The sequence below is a fragment of the Gopherus evgoodei genome, chromosome 1 (assembly GCF_007399415.2).
Source record: "Gopherus evgoodei ecotype Sinaloan lineage chromosome 1, rGopEvg1_v1.p, whole genome shotgun sequence".
NCBI lineage: Eukaryota > Metazoa > Chordata > Testudines > Testudinidae > Gopherus > Gopherus evgoodei.
The window spans coordinates 259,983,731-260,011,203 of NC_044322.1; the positions used below are offsets into that span (position 1 = coordinate 259,983,731).

At 44.5% G+C, this 27,473-nt stretch overlaps 1 protein-coding gene across 5 annotated transcripts in view; it reads left to right on the forward strand.

Moving 5' to 3' along the window:
* The first annotated feature begins 2,362 nt into the window (after nt 1-2,362).
* LOC115641072 (cystine/glutamate transporter-like) overlaps nt 2,363-27,473 on the forward strand; it is a 45,733-nt gene continuing 20,622 nt past the window's right edge. For 2 of the 5 annotated variants that reach the window (XR_003998013.1, XR_003998012.1), the window contains exons 1-11: nt 2,363-3,330; nt 9,467-9,593; nt 15,041-15,156; nt 16,115-16,240; nt 20,616-20,715; nt 20,829-20,873; nt 21,067-21,190; nt 21,725-21,828; nt 22,362-22,458; nt 23,270-23,419; nt 26,907-27,032. Coding sequence is in view for 3 of the 5 variants with exons in the window: in XM_030544192.1 (XP_030400052.1) it covers nt 3,135-3,330; nt 9,467-9,593; nt 15,041-15,156; nt 16,115-16,240; nt 20,616-20,715; nt 20,829-20,873; nt 21,067-21,190; nt 21,725-21,828; nt 22,362-22,458; nt 23,270-23,419; nt 26,858-27,032 (1,360 nt within the window). In the remaining 2 variants the exon portion in view is untranslated. Of the gene's footprint in view, nt 3,331-9,466; nt 9,594-15,040; nt 15,157-16,114; nt 16,241-20,615; nt 20,716-20,828; nt 20,874-21,066; nt 21,191-21,724; nt 21,829-22,361; nt 22,459-23,269; nt 23,420-26,857; nt 27,033-27,473 lie in introns of all 5 variants that reach the window. The other 3 variants (XM_030544192.1, XM_030544186.1, XM_030544196.1) reach the window with 2 other exon arrangements.

Genomic DNA, 27,473 nt, shown 5'->3' on the forward strand with positions numbered 1-27,473 from the left:
ATTTTACCAGCTACTATTCCTCCAGGTTTTTTTAAATCTAGGACAGTAAGCTAGTGAGTCTGATGTAGATAAAGAAAGCCAAAAGTAAGTCTATTCAGACTTCTCTTCTTTAGCCTGGTTTCTTGTGTTAATTACAGTTTCATAAACAAATGACTCTCAGTTTTCCTAAATAGATTGTCCAGTCAGGTGCGCAGACCACAATGCCACCAGTCCAATTTATCCACATTATTTTAATACATGAATGAACAAGCTTATATCCCAGTTGGTTTTTAGTTGGACTCAGCATCTTCTAATGGGCATTGAAACAGGGCGCTGATTTGTGGCAGAAAAAAGGAAGAAGCAGGTCTGGTTAGCACAGCTCAGTGACTACATCTTTTATTGTATGAAAAGGAAGGGGATGTAGTTAAAAATTTCTTGGTGGTGTCATTTTAACTGAGGTCTGTACAAAGAAAATATAGGTGAAAATAGTTAGGAATAGTCCTCAGAAACGATAAATTAGGTTTGTGGACATAATTGGATACATATTTATACAGTTTGTGGTAGAGAGGAAAGACAGTCTGGAGATTAAGACACTGGACAGGGACTTAGAAGATCTAGGTTAAGTTTCAGCTGTGCCACATGTTTCCTGTGTAGTATTGGCTAGTTGGTCTTTGACTCAGGTCCCCAGCAATAAAATGGAGATAAGAATATTCCCTGGATCTGTCTTGCATGGTTAGATTGTAAGCCCTTCAGGACAGGAATGGTCTCTTACTATGTGTGTGTGTGTGTGTAGGGTGGCGGGGGCTGGAGACTCTAGCACAATGGGGTCCCCATCTCAGCTTGGGCCTCTAGGGGCACTATGGTAATATAACATTTTTCCCCTTACTCTCAGTTGCTTTTTCTCCATCTCCACCCCATGCCAGGCTTCAGGTCCTGCTAGGTAAGATGAGTAGTGCTTTATTCTGTTTTGAAATGTTGGTAAAAATTGCTTGAAACACTGGGTTGAAGTGCAACCTGAGGGGCTGTAATTTTAAGCAATGCTGTTGGTAGATGCAAAGGTACTGTATGAGAAGCATTTGAGCCAGTAGTCAACTAAAAAGGTGAACAAAAAGCAGCTTTGTACATTTTTTTTAATACTAAAGTGCATATTAAGCATTGCCACAAGGATTAACATAGCTGTATTTTAATGCGTCAGGCACAGAAATTCAAATAGAAAGCAGAGCTGGAACAATTTGTTCTGCTCATTGCTAGGTGTCTGTTTGAAGTGGTATGCAATAGCTCTCTGTTTCTCCCCTAGGGTGACCAGATGTCTTTTTGGGTCTTTTTCTTATATAGGCTCCTATTACCCCTCCCCCATCCTGATTTTTCACACTTTCTGTCTGATCACCCTATTCTTCTACTCTCACTCCCTCCCCACAATAGCTTGTAGAACAAATCTCAGTTGATTTTACATTCCTGAAATCTGTGGTGTTTGTCCATTATGTTTCCAGATATTCCTGGCTGGCATTGGTGTCTCAGACCATGTGGCTAAACATGTAGAGTTCAAGAGTTACTTCAAAACCTTAACTTGGTCTATATATTTGGTTTTACATCCTGTTTCTTTTATTTTTACTATGAAAGTTCACAGCTAACTAAAAGAAGCTACTGGTTACTGTACATCAAACTGCACTGAGACTCCAGCAAGGGATGACCGTCTGGGACAGACTGTAAACGTCTCTGCTTTGTTCAAAATCAACCAACCAGATAAGTGCACTTTTTAAGTTTTAGCAATAATATTTGTGCTCAAAAGGACTCCTTAGTTTAGATTGATTCTATAGATCTTTAACCAATCCTACATTTGAATATCGGACCCACTTGCTTTGTAGTTCTACTTTCAGAGATATAACACATACCAGACTGTAGCTGTTTCACACACATTAGTTAGATACCGAGTAAGACCATCCACTTGTAACATCAGTCGTATGTTGCAATTCACAGCTCAGGAGCCTTGGTGGTTGCTACTGTCCACCCCTCAACCCATAGACTCTTCAGTTCCAGCAACCTGTCTGAGCCTTAGAAGACTCATGAAGTTACTCCCTGCCCTGATGAGCGATAGCAGATAATCTGGCACATCAGAGACCCAAAGAGCTTATTTTGACTTTTTAAAGCAGTGGTGGGCAACCTGCAGCCCACGGACTGCACATGATCCATCAGGGTAATCTGCTGGCAGGCTGCCAGACAGTTTGTTTACATTTGCATGGCCACCCACAACCCCCAGTGGCTGCGGTTCACTGTTCCCGGCCAATGGGAGCTGTGGGAAGCAGTGCGGACTGCAGAGACTTGCTGGCTGCTGCTTTCCACAGCTCCCATTGGCCAGGAACGGTGAACCATGGCCACAGGGAGCTGCGGGTGGCTGTGCAAATATAACAAACTGTCTTGCAGACCGCCAGCAGATTACCCTGATGGGCCGCAGGTGGCCCACCACTGTTTAAAAAGACTCAGCAGCCAATTTTGGCTCAAGACCAGATGCCCTGGACATGTTTATACAAAATGTCTATTAAACTAAACCCTTTGCTCTGCTGTTGCCAAAGAAAAAACAGTTTTAAGGCCAAAAAATTCAAAAGTGACTAGTGATTTGGCTTGGCCTAAACTTATAGGTGCCCAACTTGAAGCATCTTAAAGAGGCCTGATTTTCAGAGTGTGGGTGCTCAGCCATTTATGAAAATTGGGTCCCTTGAGGGCAACTCAGGTTGGATACTGAGCTATAGTGGCACCCCAAATCACTCATCACTTTTGAAAATCTTGGCCTAAAGGACTGTTTATATACAGCCTACAGTGTGTTATGCTCTACTGCAGCAGGAGGTGCAAAAGTTAATTAGCAAACTTGATACCCAGAGGTGTTCTGACATAAGTGATTGCATGGTTACATAGCATATTTTATGCACCTGGGGTTTCTTTGTCCAGTGATATCCAATGGGTGAGGAGAGTAGATCCATTAGATTTTGATGGTTTATTGGTAAAATGGCTTTAATAGTCATTCCCCAAAGAAGCCCCACAAATCCCTGATTTTCTTTTCCCCTATCACAGGTAAGCTCTGTTGACTGTGGGACTGGGAAGGACCCATAAGGAAACCTTAACTTCTGAATGTCCACCCTTGCCCTGAAATTGTAGAGGCCATGGGAAAAGCCAAGAAAGAAGAGGAGGCTGTTTTTCTAAGGAAAAAGATCACTTTGCTGAGGGCTTTTTCACTCCTCGTTGGCAGCATGGTGGGCAGTGGCATCTTTATCTCTCCAAAAGGGGTGTTGAAACACTCCGGCAACGTGGGTGTCTCCTTAATCGTTTGGTTTGCCTGTGGGATTCTCTCTCTATTTGGTGGGTGGTGAGTTTTTTTTACCCTTCTTGTTAAATTCTTGGTAGATGGGGAAGCTAGCAAATGATATATATCTACAACAAAGGCCTAACTTTACTTCTCCAAGAAAAATAAGCTGGGAACAAGGACCAAAACTCCTATCTCCTAATGCCATAGAATTGAAGCCGTAATAAGCTCCCATGTCCAGAGGGTTCCAAGGATCCATTGTGTAACTGGTTTATCTGAGGGACTTGGGGGAAAACCCAAGACTTAAGATCTATGAATGTGGTGCCACATGTGGGCACAGACATGGGAGTAGTTCTCTTATCTGTGGAATTTCTAGATGCATGGGGGCTGGAGGAGGTTAGGCCTCTAGCTAGTGGCACTAGATGGAGAACCACAGAATTCTGGGGACCTAGGAGACATGTGTTTATTTCAGAATGTGACTTTAAATTTTTTTTTCTTCCTTAACAGTTAATTTTCCTGCTTTGTGTGTGCAAAAAACTGCTTCGTTATAGTTCTGTGGTTGAGAGTTTTAAAAAGCCACAAGACTCAGGAAATTCAATCATAGATCCCACAACAATTGTCACTCTTCCTTCTAGTGTTTCTCGTATGTAATATTTTGTATTACTGGAGATGTTGTCACACTTATACTTACTATATATGTATAATGTGGCTTAGTTGAGGTTACTGTGCAAACATCAACTTTAAAATGTCATTCTTTTGCATATGTAAAATCTCAAACCATAACATCACAAATGTAGGTTTCTTTTTAACTGAGCAGGATAATAAATGATAAAGTGTTTATTGGTCAGCTAGCCAAACCATCTGTACTTTGAAGGATTATTCTCTCCACTAAACACATAGTGTATCTTGTGTATTCTTGAAAACCTGTCTTGGTGGCACCCAAATGGCTTCCCTTGTCAAGTTATTAAATTTTCTAACTGACTTCACTCTTCAACTATTTTCCCCAAATGTCCAGCTTGAAGACTTCCTTTTATTAATGTCACATTATTAATCTTTGATATAGTGCCTTAAATAATGCTTACCCCCTTTTTATGTTTTCCCTTGAAATGCAAGATTGATACATGGTTATGGCCCCAATTCAGCAAAACTCTTAAGCATATGCTTGAAATCATTGGGACCACATGTGCTTCAAATTAAACATGTATTTGAGTGTTTTGGTGAATCAGGGCCTATATTCCTTCCATTGCATGTAGGTAGGTTCTGAGGGGTTTACAGCTGGGACAGAAATGGCCAGTTTTAAAATCTATCTTTACATAGATACAGGAGGGGAAATAGAGAGTATTTGAACCACTTGATTAGAAATTCTCAATATTCTTCTGTACAAGTTTTTCTTCTTCTTATGTAGCTGCTTCAAGGATCTGATCAGAGAGATGTTTCCACGTCCTTGGTTCACCTATATTTGAGGGAGAAGGTGTGTGTGTTTGAGACTTAGAGCTAGGTAAATGGGGGAAATGAAGAGTTTTAAAGTAAATCTCTAAGGCAAAGACAACCTTCCTTCTATGGACCTTTCCACATAAGGTCAGCGGAGAAGTTTTGCCATTAAACTGACAAGCAGGTCTTACCAGATGAAAATAGATCTCCCCTGGAAACAGCATTATTGCAAATAAATGGATTTGCACCAAGAACATAACAAGAACATAAGAACGGCTGTACTGGGTCAGACCAAAGGTCCATCCAGCCCAGTATCCTGTCTATGGACAGTGACTAATGCCAGGTGCCCCAGGGGGAGTGAAGCTAAGAGGTAATGATCAGTGATCTCTCTCCTGCCATCCATCACCACCCTCTGACAAATAGAGACTAGGGAGACCATTTCTCACCCATCTTGGCTAATAGCCATTAATGGACTTAACCTCCAAGAATTTATCCAGTTCTCTTTTAAACCCTGTTATACTCCTAGCCTTCACAACCTCCTCAGGCAAGGAGTTCCACAATTTGACTGTGCACTGTGTGAAGAAGAACTTCCTTTTATTTGTTTATTTGTTAATTTCATTTGGTGGCCCCTAGTTCTTATATTATGGGAACAAGTAAATAACTTTTCCTTATTCACTTTCTTCACATCACTTATTATTTTATAAACCTCTATCATATATTCCTTAGTTTCCTCTGTTTCAAGTTGAAAAGTTCCAGCCTTTTTAATCTCTCCTCATATGAAACCTGCTCTACGTTACCCTTCTCTGAACTTTTTCTAATGCCTGTCAGTATATCTTTTTTGAGGTGAGGAGACCATATCTGTACGCAGTATTCAAGATGTGAGTGTACCTTGGATTTATATAAGGGCAATAAGATATTATCTGTCTTATTCTCTATCCCCTTTTTAATTATTCCCAACATCCTGTTTGCTTTTTTGACTGCTGCTGCACACTAAGTAGATGTCTTCAGAGAACTATCCACAATGACTCCAAGATCTTTTTCCTGACTCATTGTAGCTAAATTAGTCCTCGTCATATTGTATGTACAGTTGGGGTTATTTTTCCCAATATGCATTACTTTACATTTATCTACATTAAATTTCATTTGCCATTTTGTTGCCCAATCACTTAGTTTTGTGAGATCTTTTTGAAGTTCGCTTTGGTCTTAACTATCTTGAGCAGTTTAGTATCATCTGAAACTTTGCCACCTCACTTTTTACCCCTTTCTCCAGAACATTTATGAATAAGTTGAATAGGATTGGTCCTAGGACTGACCCTTGGGGAACACCACTAGTTACCCCTCTCCATTCTGAAAATTTCCCATTTATTCCTACTCTTTGTTCCCTGTCTTTTAACAAGTTCTCAATATATGAAAGGATCTTCCCTCTTATCCCATGACAACATAATTTACTTAAGAGCCTTTGGTGAGGGACCTTGTCAAAGGCTTTCTGGAAATCTAAGTACACTATGTCCACCGGATCCTCTTGTCCACATGTTTGTTGACCCCTTCAAAGAACTCTAATAGATTAGTAAGACACAATTTCCCTTTACAGAAACCGTGTTGACTTTTGCCCAACAATTTATATTCTTTTATGTGTCTGATAATTTTATTCTTTACTATTGTTTCAACTAATTTGCCCGGTACTGACATTAGACTTACCAGTCTGTAATTGCTGGGATCACCTCTAGAGCCCTTTTTAAATATTGGTGTTACATTAACTATCTTCCAGTCATTGAATGCAGAAGCTGATTTAAAGGACAGGTTACAAACCATAGTTAATAGTTCTGCAATTTCACATTTGAGTTCTTCCAGAACTCTTGGGTGAATGCCATCTGGTTCCAGTGACTTGTTACTGTTATCAATTAATTCTAAAACCTCTCTAGTGACATCTCAATCTTTGACAATTACTCAGATTTGTCACCTACAAAAGCTGGCTCAGGTTTGGGAATCTCCCTAACATCCTCAGCCGTGAAGACTGAAGCAAAGAATTCATTTAGTTCTCTGCAATGACTTTATCGTCTTTAAGTGCTCCTTTTGTATCTCGATAGTCCAGGCCCCACCCCCCTAGTTGTTTAGCAGGCTTCCTACTTCTGATGTACTTAAAAAAACATTTTGTTGTTATCTTTGGAGTTTTTGGCTAGCTGTTCTCCAAACTCCTTTTTGGCTTTTCTTCTTACATTTTTACACTTAATTAGTTTATGCTCCTTTCTATTTACCTCACTAGGATTTGACTTCCACTTTTTAAAAGATGCCTTTTTATCTCTTGCTGCTTCTTTTACATGGTTGTTAAGCCATGGTGGCCCTTTTTTAGTTCTTTTACTGTGTTTTTTAATTTGGGGTATACAATTAAGTTGGGCATTTATTATCTTTGAAAAGGGTCCATGCAGCTTGCAGAGATTTCACTCTAGTCATCATACCTTTTAATTTCTGTTTAACTAACTCCTTCATTTTTGCATAGTTCCCCTTTCTGAAATTAAATGCCACAGTGTTGGGCTGTTGAGGTGTTCTTCCCACCACAGGAATGTTAAAAGTTGTTATATTGTGGTCACTATTTCAAAGCAGTCCTGTTATATTTACCTCTTGTGCCAGATCCTGCGCTCCACTCAGGACTAAATTGAGAATTGCCCCTCTCCTTGTGAGTTCTCATACCAGCTGCTCCAAGAAGCAGTTATTTAATGAAATTTTGTCTCTGCATTTCGTCCTAAGGTGACATGTTCCCAGTCAATATGGGAATAATTGAAATTCCCCACTATTATTGGGTTCTTAATTTTGATAGCCTCTCTAATCTCCCTTAACATTTCATCGTCACTATCACTGTCTTGGTCAGATGGTTGATAACAGATCCCTAATGTTATAGTCTTATTAGAGCATGAAATTACTATCCATAGAGATTCTATGGAACATTTGGATTCACTTAAGATTTTTACTTCATTTGGTTCTACATTTTCTTTCGCATATCGTGCCACTTCCCCCCCCCCCGCACGACCTGTTCTGTCCTTCCGATATATTTTGTACCCCAGAATGATTGTGTCTCATTGATTGTTCTCAGTCCACCAGGTTTCTGTGATGTCTAATATATCAATATCCTCATTTAATACTAGGCACTCTAGTTCACCCATCTTATTATTTAGACTTCTAGCATTTGTGTATAAGCACTTTAAAAACTTGTCACTATTTATTTGTCTGCCCTTTTCTGATGTGTCAGATTCTTTTTTATGTGAATGTTTCTTGTCTGATCTGGCCACTACTTTATCCTCTTCCATCCTCTCCTCCTGACAAAAACCTAGAGAATCTCTATCAATAGACTCTCCTCTAAGAGAAGTCTCTGTCCGATCCACCTGCTCCTCTGCAGCAATCAGCTTTCCCCCATCTCTTAGTTTAAAAACTGCTCTGCAACCTTTTTAATGTTAAGTGCCAGCAGTATGGACCCAATTTGGTTTAGGTGGAGCCCATTCTTCCTGTATAGGCTCCCCCATCCCAAAAGTTTCCTCAGTTCCTAATAAAGCTAAACCATCATCTCATCCAGGCATTGAGACTCTGAAGCTCTGCCTGCCTCCTTGGCCCTGCATGTGGAACTCGAAGACTTTCTGAGAATGCCACCATAGAGGTCCTGGATCTCAGCCTCTTCCCTAACAGCCTAAATTTGGCCCCCAGGACATCTCTCCTACCCTTCATTTTCTAAAAGCTTTCTCCTAAAAGCCTTTATTTCCTCTATTATGGATAGTTCTCTGAGAACCTCCACCCAATGTGCACCAGCAGTCAAAAGGTTAACAGCATGTTAGGAACTATTAGGAAAAGAATAGAATATAAGACAGAAAATATCATAATGCCGCTATATAAATCCATAGCGCAGATCTGGTCACCCCATCTCAATAAACGATATAGTAGATCTGAAAAGGTTCAGCGATGGGCAACAAAGATGATCAAGGGTTTGGGATCGCTTCTGTATGAGGAGAGGCTAAAAAGATTAGAGCTGTTCAGCTTAGAAAAGAGGCAATGAATGGGAGATATGATAGAGGTTTATAAAATCATAACTGATGGGAGAAAGTGAATACAGAAGTGTTATTTACCCTTTCATACAATACTAAACCTAAGGGTCACCCAGTTAAGTTAATGGGCAGCAGGTTTAATACAAACAAAGCTCTACCATTTTTGCTGCCCCAAGCAAAAAAAATTAAAAAAATAAAAAGGAAAATAAAAAAACCTGCTCAGACTGGGCTGCCCCAAGAATGGACGGAATGCTGCCCCTTAGCATGTGCTGCCCTGGGCATGTGCTTACTCTGCTGGTGTCTGGAGCCGTCTCTGACAACTAACCTGTGGAACTCATTGCCATGGAATGTTGTGAATGCTAAATGTATAACTGGGTTCAAAAAAGAACTAGATAAGTTCATGGAGGATGGGTCCATCAATAGCTATTAGCCAAAAGATAAGGGATGCAAACCCATGCTTGGGCAACCCTAAATCTCTGACTATCAGAAGCTGGAACTGGAAGACAGAAGTGGATCATTCCAAAATTGTCTGTTTTGTACTCTCCCCTTGAAGCTCTGGTCAGAGACAGGATACTGGGTAAGATTGACCATGGTCTCACCCAGTATGGCAGCTCTTAGATTCTGTGTTCTTAGCTCATTTTAAACAGATTCTTTTAATTCTCAATAAATTCTATGTGCAGTGGTAATTGCATGGGACAATTTATTAAATGCATTTTTACTTCATCTGTTCCAGGTGCCTTGTGCTATGCAGAACTTGGAACAAGAATCACGAAGTCTGGAGGACATTATATCTATGTACTGGAGACACTGGGGCCTTTGCCAAGTTTCTTGTATCTGTGGGCCGAGTACTTTGCTATCAGGTAAGATTTTTTTCTGCTACCTGAAATGAGGTGTTAGTGAGACCTGGGAAAGCCATGCAAATGGATAACCAGTTCGTATTATTTTAAAAAATGCATAAAGTGAGAAACCATACACATTACCTCGAAAGTCTTCTAAAATAAAAAGAAGGCAGAAGAGGTAAATAGCCACATATGCACATTAGACCAGCATGTCCAAAAAACTCTCTTCTCCAGGATATTTGGTACCCTCATTATAGCACTGTGATAACAATGTTATAATTGAAGTTAGAGGCTAGTTTTATTTTAAGCCTTCTATTTTCAGTCACTTTGAGCTTTCTCTTGTTTCTCTTGTGCTGAAAATTCTCTGGATTGCGCCAGTCCTTGGAATAAATAATAATAAATAAGTAAAACAAATCACTTTCACCCATATTTTATTTATGACTAGAAAAAAATCCCACATGGATGGTGAGGTAAACATGACACATGAGAGAGCAAAAACTGAACTTTAATACTGTCCCCTGCACTCCATATGACATTATGAAAATATGCTAATGAGTGTGAATATAATGTAACTGGAATATGCTTCATGCAAAAGGTCTCTTATACGGTATTATTACAAAGCTTATAACCTACTGAGTGTGTTCATCCTATTTGTATGAATGTATCATTCTTGTATCTGAAACTAGGAATATAAAATATAACTCTTAGGTCCTACTGTAGTTATGCAAAGTGTGGGTTTAGAATCTTGATGGCTCCCATCAGCTAGGACAATTGACTGTAGATGGCTCTGTTTAGTTGTATGCCTTCGTGTGAGTCATCCTGGGAAGAATGGAGGCTGGGGTCCCACAGGACATGTGGTCATGTCACCTGGTACTGGAATTCATCTTAAACCTGGGTATTTCCCGTTTAGGAGGGGTGGGGACCCAAAGAGACAAAAGATTCCTGCCTTGTGCCAAAGCTATATAAGGGGGTGGAAAGGGGGCTGCAGTCATGAGAAATCCCCTAGCTACCACCAGAGCTGGAACAAGGACTGTACCAGGGGAAAGGATTGTGCACAGACTAGAAAGAAGTCTAGTCTTGTGAAAGAAGCTTATTCAAACATCTCCGAGGGTAAGATTTCATCTGTAATCAGTTTCTTAATGTATTAGGCTTTGACTTGTGTGTTATTGTTTTATTTTGCTTGGTATTTACTTTTTTCTGTCTGTTATTACTTGGAACCACTTAAATCCTACTCTTTGTATTTAATAAAATCACTTTTTGCTTATTAATTAACCCAGAGCAAGGGGGAGCAATCAGCTATGCATATCTGTCTGTCGGTGTTATAGAGGGCAGGAGTGGAGTCAGGGTGGGGCCAGAGGCAGACGGGGGTTGAGCTAGGGTCACCAGACAGCAAGTATGAAAAATTGGAAAGGGGGTGGGGAGTAATAGGAGCCTATATAAGAAAAAGACCCTAAAATCAGGACTGTCCCTAAAAGTTGGGACATCTGGTCACCCTAGGTCGATTACCCATTAGCGCCAGTAGAAGTGGGTGCCTATGAGTGGAAGGGTGGTGTCTAGCACCTCCAGGTAGAGAGGAAGTCAGCACCTATGGTTCACTCATATTTAGCTTGTGATACAGAAGGGGTCAGCAACCTTTCAGAAGTGATGTGCCAAGTCTTTATTTATTCACTCTAATTTAAGGTTTCACACGCCAGTAATACATTTTTACATTTTTAGACAGTCTCTCTATATAATATATAGGTAAACTATTGTTGTATGTAAAGTAAATAAGGTTTTTAAAATGTTTAAGAAGCGTCATTTAAAATTAAATTAAAATGCAGATCTTATCAGTTTAGTGTGATCGTTGCCCTTACTTTTCCTTGCTGATGAGTTTTCCAATGTCTGGCACGTATTTGGATACTTTAAGCTACACACAGGCTTCTGAATGATCAGTTAACCAGCTCTGAGAGGGACAGAGGACAGATTTCATGTGTGAAAATACCTGTTCACACGAGTATGTGGATCCAAATGCTGAAAGCATTGCAAATGCAATTTTCTTCAAACAGTTAAATTTCACTGGTAGGGACGTCCAGCAGGTCAGAATAGAGGCCTCATGATCTCTAACGGAAGCTTTAAGTGCACTCCGCAGAACTCCAAACTTTGATGCCCACAGTTCTGAGCTTTTTAACTGAATGAATTACATTTCAAAATCTTCAACACCCATCCACTGAAATACAGACAAATCTAAGTCGCTTTCATTGAACTTTTCAGGTTTAAGTAGAAAAGAAAGCATTGGGCCAAATCACAGGAAATCTTGAAATATGTGAGAAAATTCTGGTTCCAGTTCTTGCATGTACATTCCAATCTCATTGACACTGACAGTGCAACATGTCAATAGCTCTTTTATGTGTTGGAAGTAGCGGAAAGTTTAAGTTTGAATATCCCGAGAAAAAACTGCTAGTTTTACAACAAATGCCTTCCAGGCTTCATAAAGATTCAGAACCGTTTGCTCTGCACTCTGGAGACGGAGGTTGAGTTAGTTTAGGTGAGTGGTTGTAGCAGGGTGGTTATCCTACCCCTGCCCTAAAGGGCTTAAACCAGGCCTGGGAGGGGGCTGTGGCTGGAGAAAGCAGCTCTAAAAGGCTGGGCTGATTGAGGGAAGTGGCTGCAGCTGGGGCCATGCCCCAAACAGACTCAGCTGGCCCTATAAAGGCAGAGAAGCCAGGGGTAGACAACAGTCTCCCTCTGCCTGTAGAGGGAGAAGGGCCTGACTGCAGGGAGCTAGTGACAGGGTACCTGTGTGAAGCAGGGCTGGGAAAAGGCAGAGTAGCTGGGGAGTTCCAGCCTGGAAAGGCCCAGGCTGCGGCCTAGGACAAGGCCAACAGGTACTGGGGGTTGCAGAGGGCAGCCCAGGGGAGGCAAAGGCAGCAGGTCCAAACCCAACCTTGCCAGTTATGAGTAGGCTGATACTGCAGTCTGCCCCAGGGCATGGGGGCTAGACGATGACTGGCAGTAGCCTGATACTGAGGTGAGGTGGGGATAGTGGGTGGGGGTTCCCCAGGGAGGGGAGGTCCTGAGAGAAAGAGGTTACTACCAGGGGGCAGCACCCCAGCTAACAGGGCACCGGGTCCTGAGAGGGACACGGGGGGCCAAGACGCAGCAGATCACCGGCCTGCAGAGGGCGCTGCAGAGGCTGGAAATTGAACCAATTCCCTGAGAGACCGGCAAGAGGTGCCGCAAGAGTGAGTCTGCTCCTCTACAGTTAGAAACATGAGCTTACACAGCCATTTGTCATCATCCAGTTTGGGGTAGTTTTGTCCTTTTTCCAACACAAAGGCCTTGATTGCATCAAAACAGTTTACAAAGCGCACAAAACCTTGCCACGACTTAGCCACCAAATGTTGCTGTGAAGTGGAATGTTATTACCAGAACAGTCCATCTCTTCTAGCAGTGCTTGAAACTATCTGTGTGTCAAAGCAGATTGAGCAACAAGGACATTCACAATTTGCACTACTGTATTCATCACATTTTTAAGCTCTGAATTAGAAATTTTAGCATACAGGTTTTCTTGATGGATGATACAGTGAAATTTGACTGTTGGGCGGCCAATTTGATCTGGGGGCAACTGCAGAGCCCTGGGCTGAGGCCAGCAGCAGAGCTCCGAGCTGGAGATAGAACCCTAGGCCAGCAGCAGAGCCCTCGGGACCAGTGGCTGGGACCGGGGGCTGGCAGCAGGCTGAGTGGGACTTGTGGACAGGACTGGGTGGCTGGCATCCGGGACTCTAGGATGACAGCAGAAGCCCCAGGACCGGTGGCTGGGACCTGGGCACTATGAGTGCCACTCAAAATCATCTCACATGCTGCCTTTGGCATGCATGCCATAGGTTGCTGACTCCTGTGATACACTCTGACCCCCAGATCCCTTTCTACAGTACTCCTTCCTAGGCAGTCATTTTCCATTTTGTATATGAGCAACTGATTGTTCCTTCTTAAGTGGAGTACTTTGCGTTTGTCTTTATTGAATTTCATCCTATTTACTTCAGACCATTTCTCCAGTTTGTCCAGATCATTTTGAATTTTAATCCTATCCTGCAAAGCTCTTGCAACCCCTCCCAGCTTGGTATTGTCTGCAAACTTTATATACGTACTCTCTATGCCAGGGGTAGGCAAACTTTTTGGCCCAAGGGCCGCATCTGGATATGGAAATTGTATGGCAGGCCATGAATGCTCATGAAATCGGGGGCTGGGGTGCAGGAGGGCATGAGGACTCCAGCTGGGGGTGGGGCTCTGGGGTATGGCGTGGGATGAGGGGTTAGGGGTGCAGGAGGGTGCTCTGGGCTGGAACCGAGACGTTTGGAAGGTGGGAGGGGGATCAGGGCTGGGGTAGGGGGTTGGGGCATAGGAAGAGGTTGGGGGGCAGGCTCTGGACAGCACTTACCTCAAGCAGCTTCCAGAAACAGTGGCATGTTCCCCCTCCAGCTCCTGTGTGGAGGTGAAGCCAGGCAGCTCTGCACGCTGCCCTGTCCTTAGGAGCTGCCCCTGCAGCTCCCATTGGCTGCAGTTCCTGGCCAATGGGAGCTGCGGGGGCAGCCCCTGGGGCAGGGGCAGCATGTGGAACCCCATGGCTGCCCCTACATGCAAGGCCAGCTCCAGGCACCAGCCGACCAAGCACGTGCTTGGGGCGGTACTTTCGAGCGGGGCGGCACTCGGGTTTTTTTTTTGGTTTGTTTTGGCTGGGCGACGCTCGGAGCAGGGAGTGTTTCGGCGGCACTTGGGGTGGGGCGGGGGCTTCGGGTGGCATGGCGCTCGGTGGGGTGGGTGGTTTGGGCAGCACGGCGTTCGGCGGGGTGGGGGCTTCAGGCAGCACGGCGCTCAGGAGGGCGGGGGCTTCAGGTGGCACGGTGCTCGGGAGGTGGGGGTTTCCGCGGTGCTATACTGTGCTGGGGGTGGGGTTCAGCAGCACGGCGCTTGAGGGGGTGTGTGTGTGTTACGGAAGGGCAGCACTCTTTTTTTACTTTTTGCTTGGGGCGGTAAAAAAGTTAGATCCGGCCCTGTCTACACGTAGGAACTGGTGGGGGGACATGATGCTGCTTCTGGGAGCCATGCAGAGTGGAGCAAGACCTTGACCCCACTCCCCAGCTGGAGAGCTGGAGTGGGACAAACCCCAGACCCCGCTTCCTGGCAGGAACTCGAGGATTGGATTAAAATGTCTGGAGGGTCAGATGCGGCTCCCGGGCCGTAGTTTACCCAACCTTGCACTATACCATTATCTAAATCATTGATGAAGATATTGAACAGAACTGGACCCAGAACTGATCCCACCCCAATCGACATGCCCTTCCAGCTTGATTTAAGTCTAAATTTCCTGATTTTATTGTCCAGTTTAAATTTTCAAATGTTAACATTCTTTTAATGTAGCCGTTTGCATATAAAATAGCTTAACACCAGAAAGTCAGTTTCTAACTCCATGAATCTGTCCCTCCTGATAGGCCAGCCAACAGTGCAGTGATTTCTCTGGCATTTGGAAACTACATATTGGAACCATTTTTTGCCCCCTGTGCAGCCCCACTTCCTGCTGTGAAGCTCGTTGCTCTCCTGGGGTACTGTAAGTATAAAGCAGATATAGGTCTAAGCCACAAAATTTTAATTCAGATTTTGAACTCCTTTTCCCTAAATTCACAGGTGTTTACATCCAGGGTTTGGGCTTGTCCCATTACAGATAAAACGGTGAAACTTGGATTGCATAGTAAATGCTGAGCCACCCAAAGTTCAGGGTCTGGAGTTCTGGGTTGGGCCCATCTCTGGAAAAACGCAGAAAGGAAATGAAGTGACACAGCTGATGTAAATGGGTCTGTGGATTGCGAAGCTGGGTGGAGAGTAGAAATCATCACTGGCCATGCATTGCTATCAGATTGGCTGGGAAATGAAACCAGAGCTGTAGCCAGCAAGTTTCAAGGTCTGTTTTTACTTATGGTCTAGTAGTGGCTAGATGCTGCGTCAGGCTGATGACATCTTGGAAGAAAGGAATTGGAGATGTCTGGGTTATGCACAGTGATGCTGGGAGCAGAGATTCTGTATATGGTGCAAGCTCCATCAAAATGTAGCAGCATATGGCTCAGACTTGGGAATGCCAACTAGTGCAGTTGACAGTTGAAAGCTTCCATGTTTTTCCAGTCCCAGTAGATTCAAATTCAAGAACCACTCTGAGGCAGAGAAGCAAAAATGAAATTGCACTAATGGATTATTTCATCAGCCAGGCACAGATTACACAACAGGAAATGTGAGGGAAGTGAACTAGACTGTGCTCCACTCTCAAGGTTGTAACCTCATTTTCCCCTTGAAATGTCATGCTCTGGGTCATTTATATGGTCTTAAAATATCTGTCACTCTGAACATTCTGGTCTCTAAGAATTCTTCCCAGCCCCAAGGGCAGGGAGTGTTGCTGTCTCTATTCAGTGTACTCAGGGCAATAGGCTGAGACAATGGGAAAAGCACGAGAGTAAAATTTGTCTAATTTATTCTGAGCCCCAGCTATATATGGTGTTCTTTGCCTTCTCCTCCAGACATAGTCCTCATCCTGAACTCTTGGAGTGTCAGCTGGAGTGCCAGGCTTCAGAATGTCCTATCTGTCATCAAACTCCTGGCTCTCACACTCATCATTGTGCCAGGGATGATGCTTCTGGCCCAAGGTGGGTCTGCTCAACTGTGATCTGTGGGAGGGCATTCATTAAGGGCTTGTCCACATGGGAAGGTCTTACCTTTTCACTAGTATAATTCTACTGGCTTAGGCCTGCTCTACACTATGAGTTTATCTCGGATTTAGCAGCGTTAAACTGAATTAACCCTGCACCTGTCCACACAAAGAAGCCTTTTATTCTATATAAAGGGCTCTTAATATTGATATCTGTAATACTCCACGATGAGGGGAGTAGCGCTCAAATCAGCATTGCCATTTCTAATTAGGGTTAGTGTGGCCGCAATTCTTCAGTATTAGCCTCCAGGAGCTATCCCACAGTGCACCATTGTGTCCGCTCTGGACAGCAATCTGAACTCGGATGCACTGGCCAGGTAGACAGGAAAAGCCCCGCAAACTTTTGAATTTCATTTCCTATTTGCCCAGCATGGAGAGCTGATCAGCACAGGTGACCATGCAGTCCCAGAATCAAAAAAGAGCTCCACAATGGACCGTATGGGAGATACTGAATCTGATCACTGTATGGGGAGATGAATCTGTTCTATCAGAACTTCCTTCCAATAGATGAAATGCCAAAACATTTGAAAAAATCCCCAGGGCTATGACAGGGACTCAACACAGTGCGGTGTGAAACTTAAGGAGCTGAGACAAGGCTCTCAGAAAGCCAAAGAATCAAATGGACGCTCACAGAGGGAGGGGCGACTGACGACTGTAGCTATCCCACAGTTCCCGCACTCTCCGAAAACCATTTGAATTCTTGGCTGAGCTTGCAAAGCCTGAAGGGTCAAAAATATTGTCACGGGTGGTTCAGGGTATATATCGTCATCCCCCACACCCCCACAAAGGGAAAAAAATCCTTTCTCGCCTTTTTTCAATGTCACCGTATGTCCACTGGATGCTGCTGGCAGACGCGGTGCTGCAGCGCTACAGAGCAGCATCCCCTTCCCTTCCCTTCCCTTCCCTTCCCTTCCCTTCCCTTCCCTTCCGGACAGCAGACGGTGCAGTATGACTGATATCCGTCATTGTTATCCTGTGAGTGCTCCTGGCTGGCCTTGGTGAGGTCGGCCGGGGGGGCCTGGGCAAAAATGGGAATGACTCCCAGGTCATTCTCTTCTTTAAGTTTTGTCTAATGGAGATTCACTCCTGCCTGGAATATCATGGCAGCTGGAGGCTGCCCTCCTCTCCCCACTTTGATCTCTGCTTGCAGAGGCAATAAAGTCAGTGTTGTTTCTTATTTATGCATTCTTTATTACTTCATCACACAAATGGGGGGACACTGCCACGGTAGCCCAGGAGGGGTTGGGGAGGAGGAAAGCAATGGGTGACGTTGTTGCAGGTGCACCCCTAGAATGGCATGCAGCTCATCATTTCTGCGGGATGTCTGGGGCTCTGACCCAGAACAGTCATTTGCCTCTCTGGTTCTTTAGTAAGCTTGCCTGATAGTCTAGGCAGGACCGACTCTTCATCAGACAAAACATAAAGAAGGGAATGCCCTGGGGAGTCATTCTCATTTTTGCCCCTGCGCCCCCAGCCAACCTCACCGAGGCCAGCCAGGAGCACCCATGACAGCAGCAGATGGTACAGTATAACTGGTAACCATCACTGTCAACTTGCAAAGCAGCAGATGGTACAGTATGACTGGTAACCATCTTTGCTAACTTGCAAAGGCAAGGGGATGCTGCTGTGTAGCGCTGCAGTACTGGCCTTGGCTACTATGGCGCTTTACAGAGCTGCAACTTTCTCGCTCAGGGGTGTGAAAAAACACCCCCCTGAGCACAGCAAGTTACAGAGCTGTAAAGCGCCAATGTAAACACTGCCCCAGCGCTGGAAACGCGGCTCCCAGCGCTGCACGTTAATCCCCATGGGGAGGTGGAGTACGTGCAGCGCTGGGAGAGCTCTCTTCCAGCGCTGGCGCTGCGACCACACTTGCACTTCAAAGTGCTGCCATGGGAGCGCTCCCGCAGCAGCGCTATACAGCTGCAAGTGTAGCCATACCCATAGTGTCTGTTAGCAACATCCAGTAGACATACAGTGACAGTGAAAACTGGCTGAACGGGCTCCATGGTTGCTGTGCTATGGCGTCTACTCAGGCAATCCAGGGAAAATGGCGTGAAATGATTGTCTGCCATTGCTTTCACGGAGGGAGGATTGAGTTACCCATAAACACCCGGGACAAATTTTTGGCCCCATCACGCATTGGGATCTCAACCCAGAATTCCAATGGGTGGGGGAGACTGTGGGAACTATGGGATAGTGTGGCTGCGTGCACTCGACTTTATACAATCTGTTTCCAAAAATCGGTTTCTGTAAAATTGGAATAATCCCCTAGTGTAGACATACCCTTAGTTTAACAGATATAGTTACACTGGTATAGCTCCCAGTGTAGATGCTCATATTCTGAAATGTGTGTCATTTTTTTTGTTTTGTTTAGCTTAAACCCCTTCCAAAGCACATAAGCTAAACTGAAAAAGGGCACTCATATCAGAACAATAGTGGGCACATTGGGAGTTACACTGGTTATATATAAAACTATATTGGTTTAAATTCACACCTTAGCTTATATTGGTATACCTTTCCTTTGTAGACCAGTCCTCCATAGTGTATAAAGTTGGGATAATAAATCTTGTGTCCTCATTTTATATCTTCCACTGAGAGAATAAGGGGATTGGGGTGAACGTTCATATTTCTGGATGTCATCTGGAACTAGCTTCATGGGACATGCAAAAAGCCAATCAGGCCGGCTGTGCTTCTGACCTGAACCCAGAAAATCCTCAGCAATTTATTGCTCAGCATGCCCTCAAATGACACTCTGGATGCCTGGCACCACCCCTGTGGTAGAAGGAGTCACGCTAGTGATGTCTGAGAAGTGTGGTCAGAGACCTCAGAATTACAGGTTGTACTTAATGTAACTATATAGGGATTGTAAATCATCACAAACAATAAATCAGGGGTGGCCAACCTGTGCCTGAGAAGGAGCCAGAATTTGCTAATGTACATGGCCAAAGAGAGAGAATAATACATCAGCCGCCCCCTCATCAGCTCCCCGACCCTGCCTGCCAGCTGCCCTGCCAATCAGCGCATCCCCTCCCTCCCTGTGCCTCATGCAGGAAGCTCTAGGGGGTGAGGAGAAGAGCAAGGGCACAGCAGGCTTGGGGAAGGGGGAGGGACAGGCAGGGCCTTGGGGGAAGGAGTGAAGTGGGAGCAGGGCCTGTGGCAGAGGCAGGGGTTAAACAGTTAGCATTGAAAAGTTGGCAACTGTAGCTCCAACCCCAGTGTCGGTGCCTATACAAGGAGCTGCATATTAACTTCTAAAGAGCCGTATGTGACTCCGGAGCCACAGGTTGGCCACCCCTGCAATAAATCGTTTTATTATGTATTTATTAATCAGCAAATATGTTAGAAGATACATAACCTCCCCCAAACATAGGCAGCTTTCTCCATTGTACCCCTCACCTTTCAATTGATCCCAGCAGAGAATTTTGTCCTATCTTCTCTCTTCCTTTCCTTCTTGCCTTTCTTTTTGTCCTTCTATTGTAGTTACCATTTCTTAGGTGTTTTAAAGAACACTGTCCCTTCTTTCTAGGCTCTTTAATATCTAGGCTGCTTAGTTTTCTTCAACCTCAGCTTTCTTTTGATTCCACGAGCTTTGTTTTCTCAATCACCTAATAAAATGGGATCCCCATCCAAACCACCTTTGTTTCTGTCCATCTCAACCATCTCTTCAATTTTTCTTCCCTCTCCAGCAGTCAGTGGAGAGAGAGCAGGGCAGTGTAGGCAGGGAAGTGTGCTTTCATGAAGTTGCTCCAAAGGACCACTAACTCCACTCTTTGTGCTACCTCCTAGAGCTCTTCGTTTTGTGGTTCTCATCATGAGGCTGGGGTCGGTGCTTGTGCTGAGGAGCCAGGGTAGCACAGTTTGAGCAGCGTTAGCTGGCTGCGAAACCTCGAAGTAGAGCACACATCCAGAGCTGGGGGTCAGGGAGTTCATTTCAGGTCTAGAAAGAGGTTTTCTACAAGTACAGACTCTCTCAGGCCATGTTTGGCCTCCTCAGCTCTATGATCTGCTTTCTCCAGAGCAGACTGTGTGAGAGAGAGGGAACCAATCACTATCACTCCCCTTTCAAAAATCTCTTCTACAGCAGAGCTTGTATTGTGCACTAACAAGGCAACTGAGCTCTGTGAATTAAAGTAACAAAACAAATCTGAAATTCATTATAAATAATTGAAGCTCCTGCATCCACAAATCCTGGGGTTGTATGAGAAATAGAGAGAAATTGAACCTCTTCTGCAAATGTTTTTTTGCAACACTAGAGGGGAAGTCTCTGTCTCCAGTACTCTCTAACCCTGCGTTTCTCTCCTTTTCTTTTTTAGGCCACACTGAAAATTTCCAGGATGCTTTCAGTAGTCAATCGCTGGCTTTGGACAAGCTGCCCTTGGCTTTTTATGCTGGGATGTTTGCGTATTCAGGCTGGTATGTGCAGTCAGGGTCCTTTAACGAATGGCAGCATCTAGTCCTAAGTCTACGGTGCTTCTCCTGAGCCATCATTTAAACTCTGCCATAACCTGTCTTCTTTCGCTCTGCAGGTTTCAAACTAGCTTTGTGCGAGAAGAACTGGTCCGACCTGAACGGTAAGAATAGGAGAGGGGCCTTTAAGATCAGCCACTGGAGACAGCATTATTTCAAAATAAGCTGCCTTTTAAATGGAAAGAGAAATAAGTGCTAGTTCTTCTAAGTGCCTGGCATGGTAGTAGTGATCTGTGAGTTAAAAAAAAACCCAACAGCTTTGTTCATTAGCGCTTTGTCTCTCTCCTGCTTTTGTAGAAATAACCCACTGGCTGTGATAGTGTCTGTGGTCGCTGTAATTGTGGGGTACATGCTCACCAACGTTTCCTATTATACAGTCTTGACAGCAGAGGATGTGCTGGCTTCCCAGGCTGTGGCTGTGGTGAGTTGTAAGCCCATTATTAGTTTTCTTTGGAGGGATCAATTTACATTAAGTGGGTGGGGATGGGGAGGCTTCTAGGATATGGACAATAATAATGGATTTTATAGCGGAAAGGCCTTCAGCTTTGTCACTTTTCAAGAGTATCACCAAGCAATAACAGCTTGAGGTCTTCAAACCACAATTTGAAGACTTCAATAACTCAGACATAGGTTAGGGGTTTGTTATAGAAGAGGATGGGTAGGGTTCTGTGGCCTGCTTTGTGCAGGAGGTCAGACTAGATGATCATGTTGGTCCCTTCTGACCCTAAAGTCTATGAGTCTATGAACATCTCTTAGCTTTGCCTGAGGAGATGGAATAAGAAATAGAGACAAGATGGCAGTGGGGGAAGAGGAATAGGTAATACAGACTTGGGAGAGTAAGTGGAGTTCTGTTTTTAAGCCTTTCAATGGAAGGCCATCCAGCTCTTTCCATTAATTCTGATGCCATTCAGGGATTACTAGGTTGTTTCTGAACTGAAGCGTGTCTTTCCTCCAGAGTTTTGCACAAAAAGCTTTCCAAAGACTTGTCTCCGTGATTCCCATCCTGGTTGCCCTGTCCTGCTTTGGAACCATGAATGGGGGGATCTTTACATTTTCAAGGTCAGATTCTTTTAAATCTTGCTAACTGATTCGTAGTATAAATAGGAGGAGAACACTGGCACCAAATCTGTTGACAACTCACAAGTAGATATCACTCATCAGCTAGTTGACACACAAGCAATCCTGGGAATTGCTGGTTCTCCAAGGCAGTGCCAGAACATCCTGGCCTCTAACATGAGAAATGAACTTGGAAACGGGGCCACTTCTTGGGGACTTATGGGAAGTTCCCAGAGAATAAAGGGAGTTTGACTTTGTTTTTCAAAATCTCCCACAAACTACTGTTTCAGGAAGCTGTGCCAGGAACTGTGGGATAGATTAGCAGAGGATGGTGCAGCTACAAGGATGTAGTCAAGTACAAGTGTGGACTTGGGGCAAAACTGCACCCTAATGAGCATGGTTAGTGTGGACAGCCTGTATTGTCGGTACTTATGCTGGCTTTATGTCACTCATTCAACTACCAGTGATTCAGTTCTCTAGTGCAGATGCAGGAGACTTGAACTCAGGTTCTTGTACTGCTCCATGTCTTCCCTCAGGACCCTATTTGTGGCTTCAAGGGAGGGTCAATGGCCTCCTCTCTTCTCCATGATCCACATCCGAAGGCACACTCCCCTTCCAGCCGTCATGTTAATGGTGAGGAGATCCGATTTTACAATGGGAATTTCTACTGTCCTGCAGTTCTGATTGGCTTCTTATTTTACATGTCACTATGCAGAGTCTGGATAGGTGTGTGAGATTTTAAAGAGAATCAAGTTACTCTCAGGTCTCTAAAGAGTAAAAAGGAGAGAACACTGCAGACAGGTTTCTGTGGATATTCATTGACACCTGCAAACAAGTTTACATTGACTGCATATTGCAAAGTATTATCAAAGTTGCTTAGTGACAGAAGTGGGATTTGAACTCAAGACTTCCTGGCTCCTTGTCCTGAGTTTAAAATCCATTTAACGTGTGGCTTAAACTAAGAGGGTTGTTGCTGCCTCCACCTTCCACAACAATTTCTCAGAAATATCCCACAAAAATGTCTCTTCCAGGCTTTGTCTGCTTTCTTTGTCGATAATTGAGTCCTTCAGATGTTACAAACACTGACATTTCGGGGATGGAGTGAAATCACATGGAATGAATTTTTGTGCAAAATGTTTCACCAATTTTGCCTGGCCATGGTTAGGTACCTTCTAACACCAGCAGTGTCTTCTTTGATTGAAGCAGTGAAAACTCCTATATTTAAAAATGCAGCCTTTTACCTACCATGCTTTCTCACCTGAAACCTCATATAAAGAGAATATAGTGGTCTCAGCTCAGCATTAAAATCGGTCCCTAACCAGAGAGTGCCAGCTTTATCTTACTGCAGCTGACTGTAAACGTGAGTTTCTGACCCAGCCATGTTTAAATTGCTAAAGGCTGGGATGAGGATTTAATGAATGTGTTTCATTTCTACAACCCCCAGTTGCCACTGGTTACCGCCATGGTGTGCGTTGGAGACATCTATCACCTCCTGAATTTCTTCAGCTTTTCCCGATGGCTCTTCATAGGATTAGCCACACTGGGGCTCATCATCCATCGTTACCGTCACCCGGAGCTGCCCAGGCCATTCAAGGTAACACATAACTGGTTTCAAAGCCAGGCCCATCGTTTTTATAACTGGCTTCTCTCTGCATCATTCACTGAGAGCTAGAACATGCAGCACATTGCCTCAGTTCCATTTAGACTTAGGAGAGGTAACCCGGTATATGGGACCTTTTGTCTGCCTTCAGTAAAGCAGTGTTCTACCCAGGTGTGAACAGTCAGGTTTAATTAAGAAGGTAGTATAGTCCAGTGGGTATGGGGTCAGACTGGGAGTCAGGAGACCTGATAAGACTAGACAGCCCCCACCCCACTTTCTGATACGCACACAAGAAGGGTAGTGGGGTTTGCTGCAACAAAGCACAAGCCTCAGCTAAAGCTTCCTCCTGAGCTTAGTTTGTTCCCAGATCTTCTCCCCGCAAGACCCCTCTATCCCAGCCCCTAGTTTCCTCTCCCCAGAGTAGTCCTCCAACAGCTTTTCCATCCCACCTCCAATATTGTGCTGTAAGTTTTCTCAAGTACAGCCACCACTAATACAGGCTTTAGAGGAGTAAGAAATGCACAGCAATCAACCAACAGCAGCTTACAGAAGGCGAAATTTTGATCTAGCCCATTCAACTCAGGTGCATCGTCCGTCTCTTTGGGGTCAGGAGAGACATACTCTGGCAGATGAGAGCAACAAAGTTTGGGCTGCATCCTGAGCCCATAGTCCTGTATGTGCGAGCATTTCCTATTTCCAGCTATATTAGGGACCACCTTAGGAGCAGGAAGGGAAGGTAGGTTTCAACTTGCCTACCATTTTCCCTGCTGCATCATGTTTGCAATGGGGAATCAAAGTGGATTCTGGATTATGCAGTTTTCCTGGCTCCCACAATGCTTCTCTTCTCTGCCCCATGCCATTCTTGTCAGGTCTACCCCCCAGCCCCAGGTTGAGTGTCATGGATGGACAGTTTCCTGAGCTCTAAGTGCATGGATGAGGTTTTATCTAGATTGGGATGGGCAAACTGGCCGACAGGGTGAATCTGGCCCACCAGCCATTTTAATCCAGCCCTTGAACTCCTGCTGGGAAGCAGGGTCTGGGGCTTTCCCTGCTCTGGTGCTCCACCTGCGAGTGGGGTCAGGAGCCGCTCCCTGTGGCTCCTGGAAGCAGCGACATGGCCCTTCTCCAGCTCCTACGTTTAGGGGCAGCCAGGGAACTCTGCTCTGCACACTGCCCCTGCCCTAAGCTCTGGCCCCGAAGCTCACATTAGCCGGGAACTGCAGCCAATGGAAGCTGCAGGGGCAGTGCCTGCAGACAGGCAGTGCGCAGAACTGCCTGGCCATGCCTCTGCATAGGAGCCGGAGATGGGATATGTCACTACTTCCAGGAGCCGCTCGAGGTAAGCGCCACCCAGAGCCTGCACCTCTGAGCCTCCCCTGTGCCCCAAACCCCTGCCCCAGCCCTGAACTCCCGCCTGCCCTCCAAATCCCTTAACCCCAGCGTGGAGCACCCTCCTGTACTCCAAACCCCTCAGCCCCACCCCAGAACCTGCATCCTCAGCTGGAGCCAGCACACTCCCATGCCCCCAAACGCTGCCCCAGTCCTGATTCCCCCCACCTCCGAACCCCTCGGTCCCAGCCTAGAGCCCCATCCTACCCCCCAAACGCCTCATCCCCAGCCAGAGCCTTCACCCCCGACCCCATCCACCAGTCGAGAACTCCCTCCTGCACCCTGAACTCATTTCCAGCTCCACCTCGGAGCCTGCACCCCCAACCAGAATTTTCTTTTCATCCCAGCCTGCCACCCCACTCCAAGTCCCTGCTAAAGGAATGTATTAAAAGACACCCTCAACTTTCCCAGACAGCATGCTGGCTGCACCCACAAATTCACCCAGAACCACCTTTTAAAATATATTTTCTTGAACTAGAATCATTTGATAAAGTATGAGCGTTTAACAAAGAAATCAGCAACATACTGATTTCCCCCCTCCCAAGCTTTTTACCTCATTCTATTGGGTCTAAATTTGGGCTTTAAGCCACTTCTGAGAGTTTGAAAAGAGATAAATTGAATAGAACAGATAACAGTTCTTCTGCCTGAGGAACTGCCTTTCTAAGAGGAAAGACCAGTTTAAGTATGATACGTACAGATGCTGCTCTCTAGTGGCCATAGAGGAAAATCCTTACAGTTGATACTGTTCCATTTATTTGTATAGTTATTATGATTGCTGATTTTTTCTGTAATATTTTATGCTTAATAATAATAGAAAACTAACAAAAGCAAGAAGCTTCATCCACCCCTGATCAGAGGAGCAGTACTATTGGTAGTTGCATGGGAATGAGATCCTTGAACTGCAATTTGAATCCCGAGTTGGTTTGGCTACCATGGTCTCCATTACTAGGGGTTCAGAACATATGGAAGATGCAGGAGGCTAGTTAGTTTCTTTTACTAACTCCCAACCAGTTGTTTAATTTCTTCCTAGGTGATTACTTTGGCTTTTTTCATTACTTAGTTAACTAACTGCTATCTGTGCTAAAGTGTGCTGACCCTGAGGAACACAGACTAGGAAAGAGAACCGAACTAGTCTGTGGGTTGTTTGTTAATTTATAGCAGTCATGGCATGAACAGCAGATCACCTTTGACTACAAAAGACTAGAGTCTAAAAGAGCTTGAAGGGAGATTTTTATTTTTAGGTGAACTCTCAGATTTCTCCAGAGATTAGGATCACATTTTTTCAATTGGATTGTATGGAAACTGAGTGAGATTGGATCCACAGTCCAAAAAAATCACTTTGTAGTTCTATTAGGGTCTGCTAATTTATCCTGAACTTTAAACAGCCCAGGTCATTTGGCTTCCCAGAGAGTTAAGTTACGGTGGTAGCTACTCTAAACTGTACACTGAAGTATGGTGCTGTTAGCATGAAACAGTCTCTCAAGCTTATTTGGCCTTCCTTGAGGCAAACTAGAGACTGCTGAAAATGAATTACACCGCTATATAAGCATATTGAAAATCATTTATTTGAAAGGGCACACGCTACTCATGGTAGCACATGATACTGCCGGTGGAAAATCATGAGCAACAGATGAGAGCTAAGACCAGTCCGTAATAAACTCAGAAAGAAGCTTGGGGCATGGTTGATTTCTACCTTCTGCTAAATTCCTGGCTGCATAAGGTGTTAAATTTTATATATGGCGACTCCTGAGATAGTCACTAATGACTGCTTCTATGCCTCAAGAGAGGTGAGAGTATGCGCTGGTGGTGTTACTGTAATGTAGTAGATGGCAAATTTGACAATATCAAAGAGATCATGCATCCCACTTGTTGGAGACAGACTGTACAGAAAGATTGAACTGGCCAGCTTTCTTGTCTTCTGGACACAGGAATCTACCTATTGATAAATATTTGGGTACAAGCTAACACATAATGTGTTTGGACAAATTAAGACAAATTACAATGGTCATATATGATTAGAAAGGTCTGTGCTCTTTTCCCCAGGTTCCCCTCTTCATTCCTCTCTCATTCACCGTCATCTGCCTCTTTGCAGTGGGAATGTCTTTCTGCTCAGACCCAGTGTATGTCAGCATTGGCTGTGCCATGGTTTTGAGTGGTTTTCCAGTCTACTTCTTGATGATCAGCAGGCCCATACCTGACTGTTGCCGTACCACATTCTGTGAGTATAAATTTGTTAAAAGGGATAACCTTAAACATAATGTAGCATTAGGTTCTACTCAGGATTCATAAATTACCACCTATGAGAGGCTGTGTATTCTAAGTCTGGGTTTAATACAAGGAACTATAGAAATTAAAATTAAGAGGATGACCCAAGCTGCAGTGATTGGCTCCAGATCTGAATGTCACCAAATTTCAGGGGTTTGGTTCTCGGGTTGCAATTTGGCCCCGTCTCTAATAAAAATGTATTGTGATAAGGGGTCTACTTAACTCACAGAGAAATCACACCATTTTCATGGGTTGGCCATGGCATAAATAGCAAATTTCTTGGATGTGTTGCAATTTATGCCATGACCAACCCATGAAAATGGTGTCGTTTCTCTGCAGTGTTTCTCAGACTAGGGGCCTGGACCCAAAAGGGGATCGCACGCCTATTGGGGGG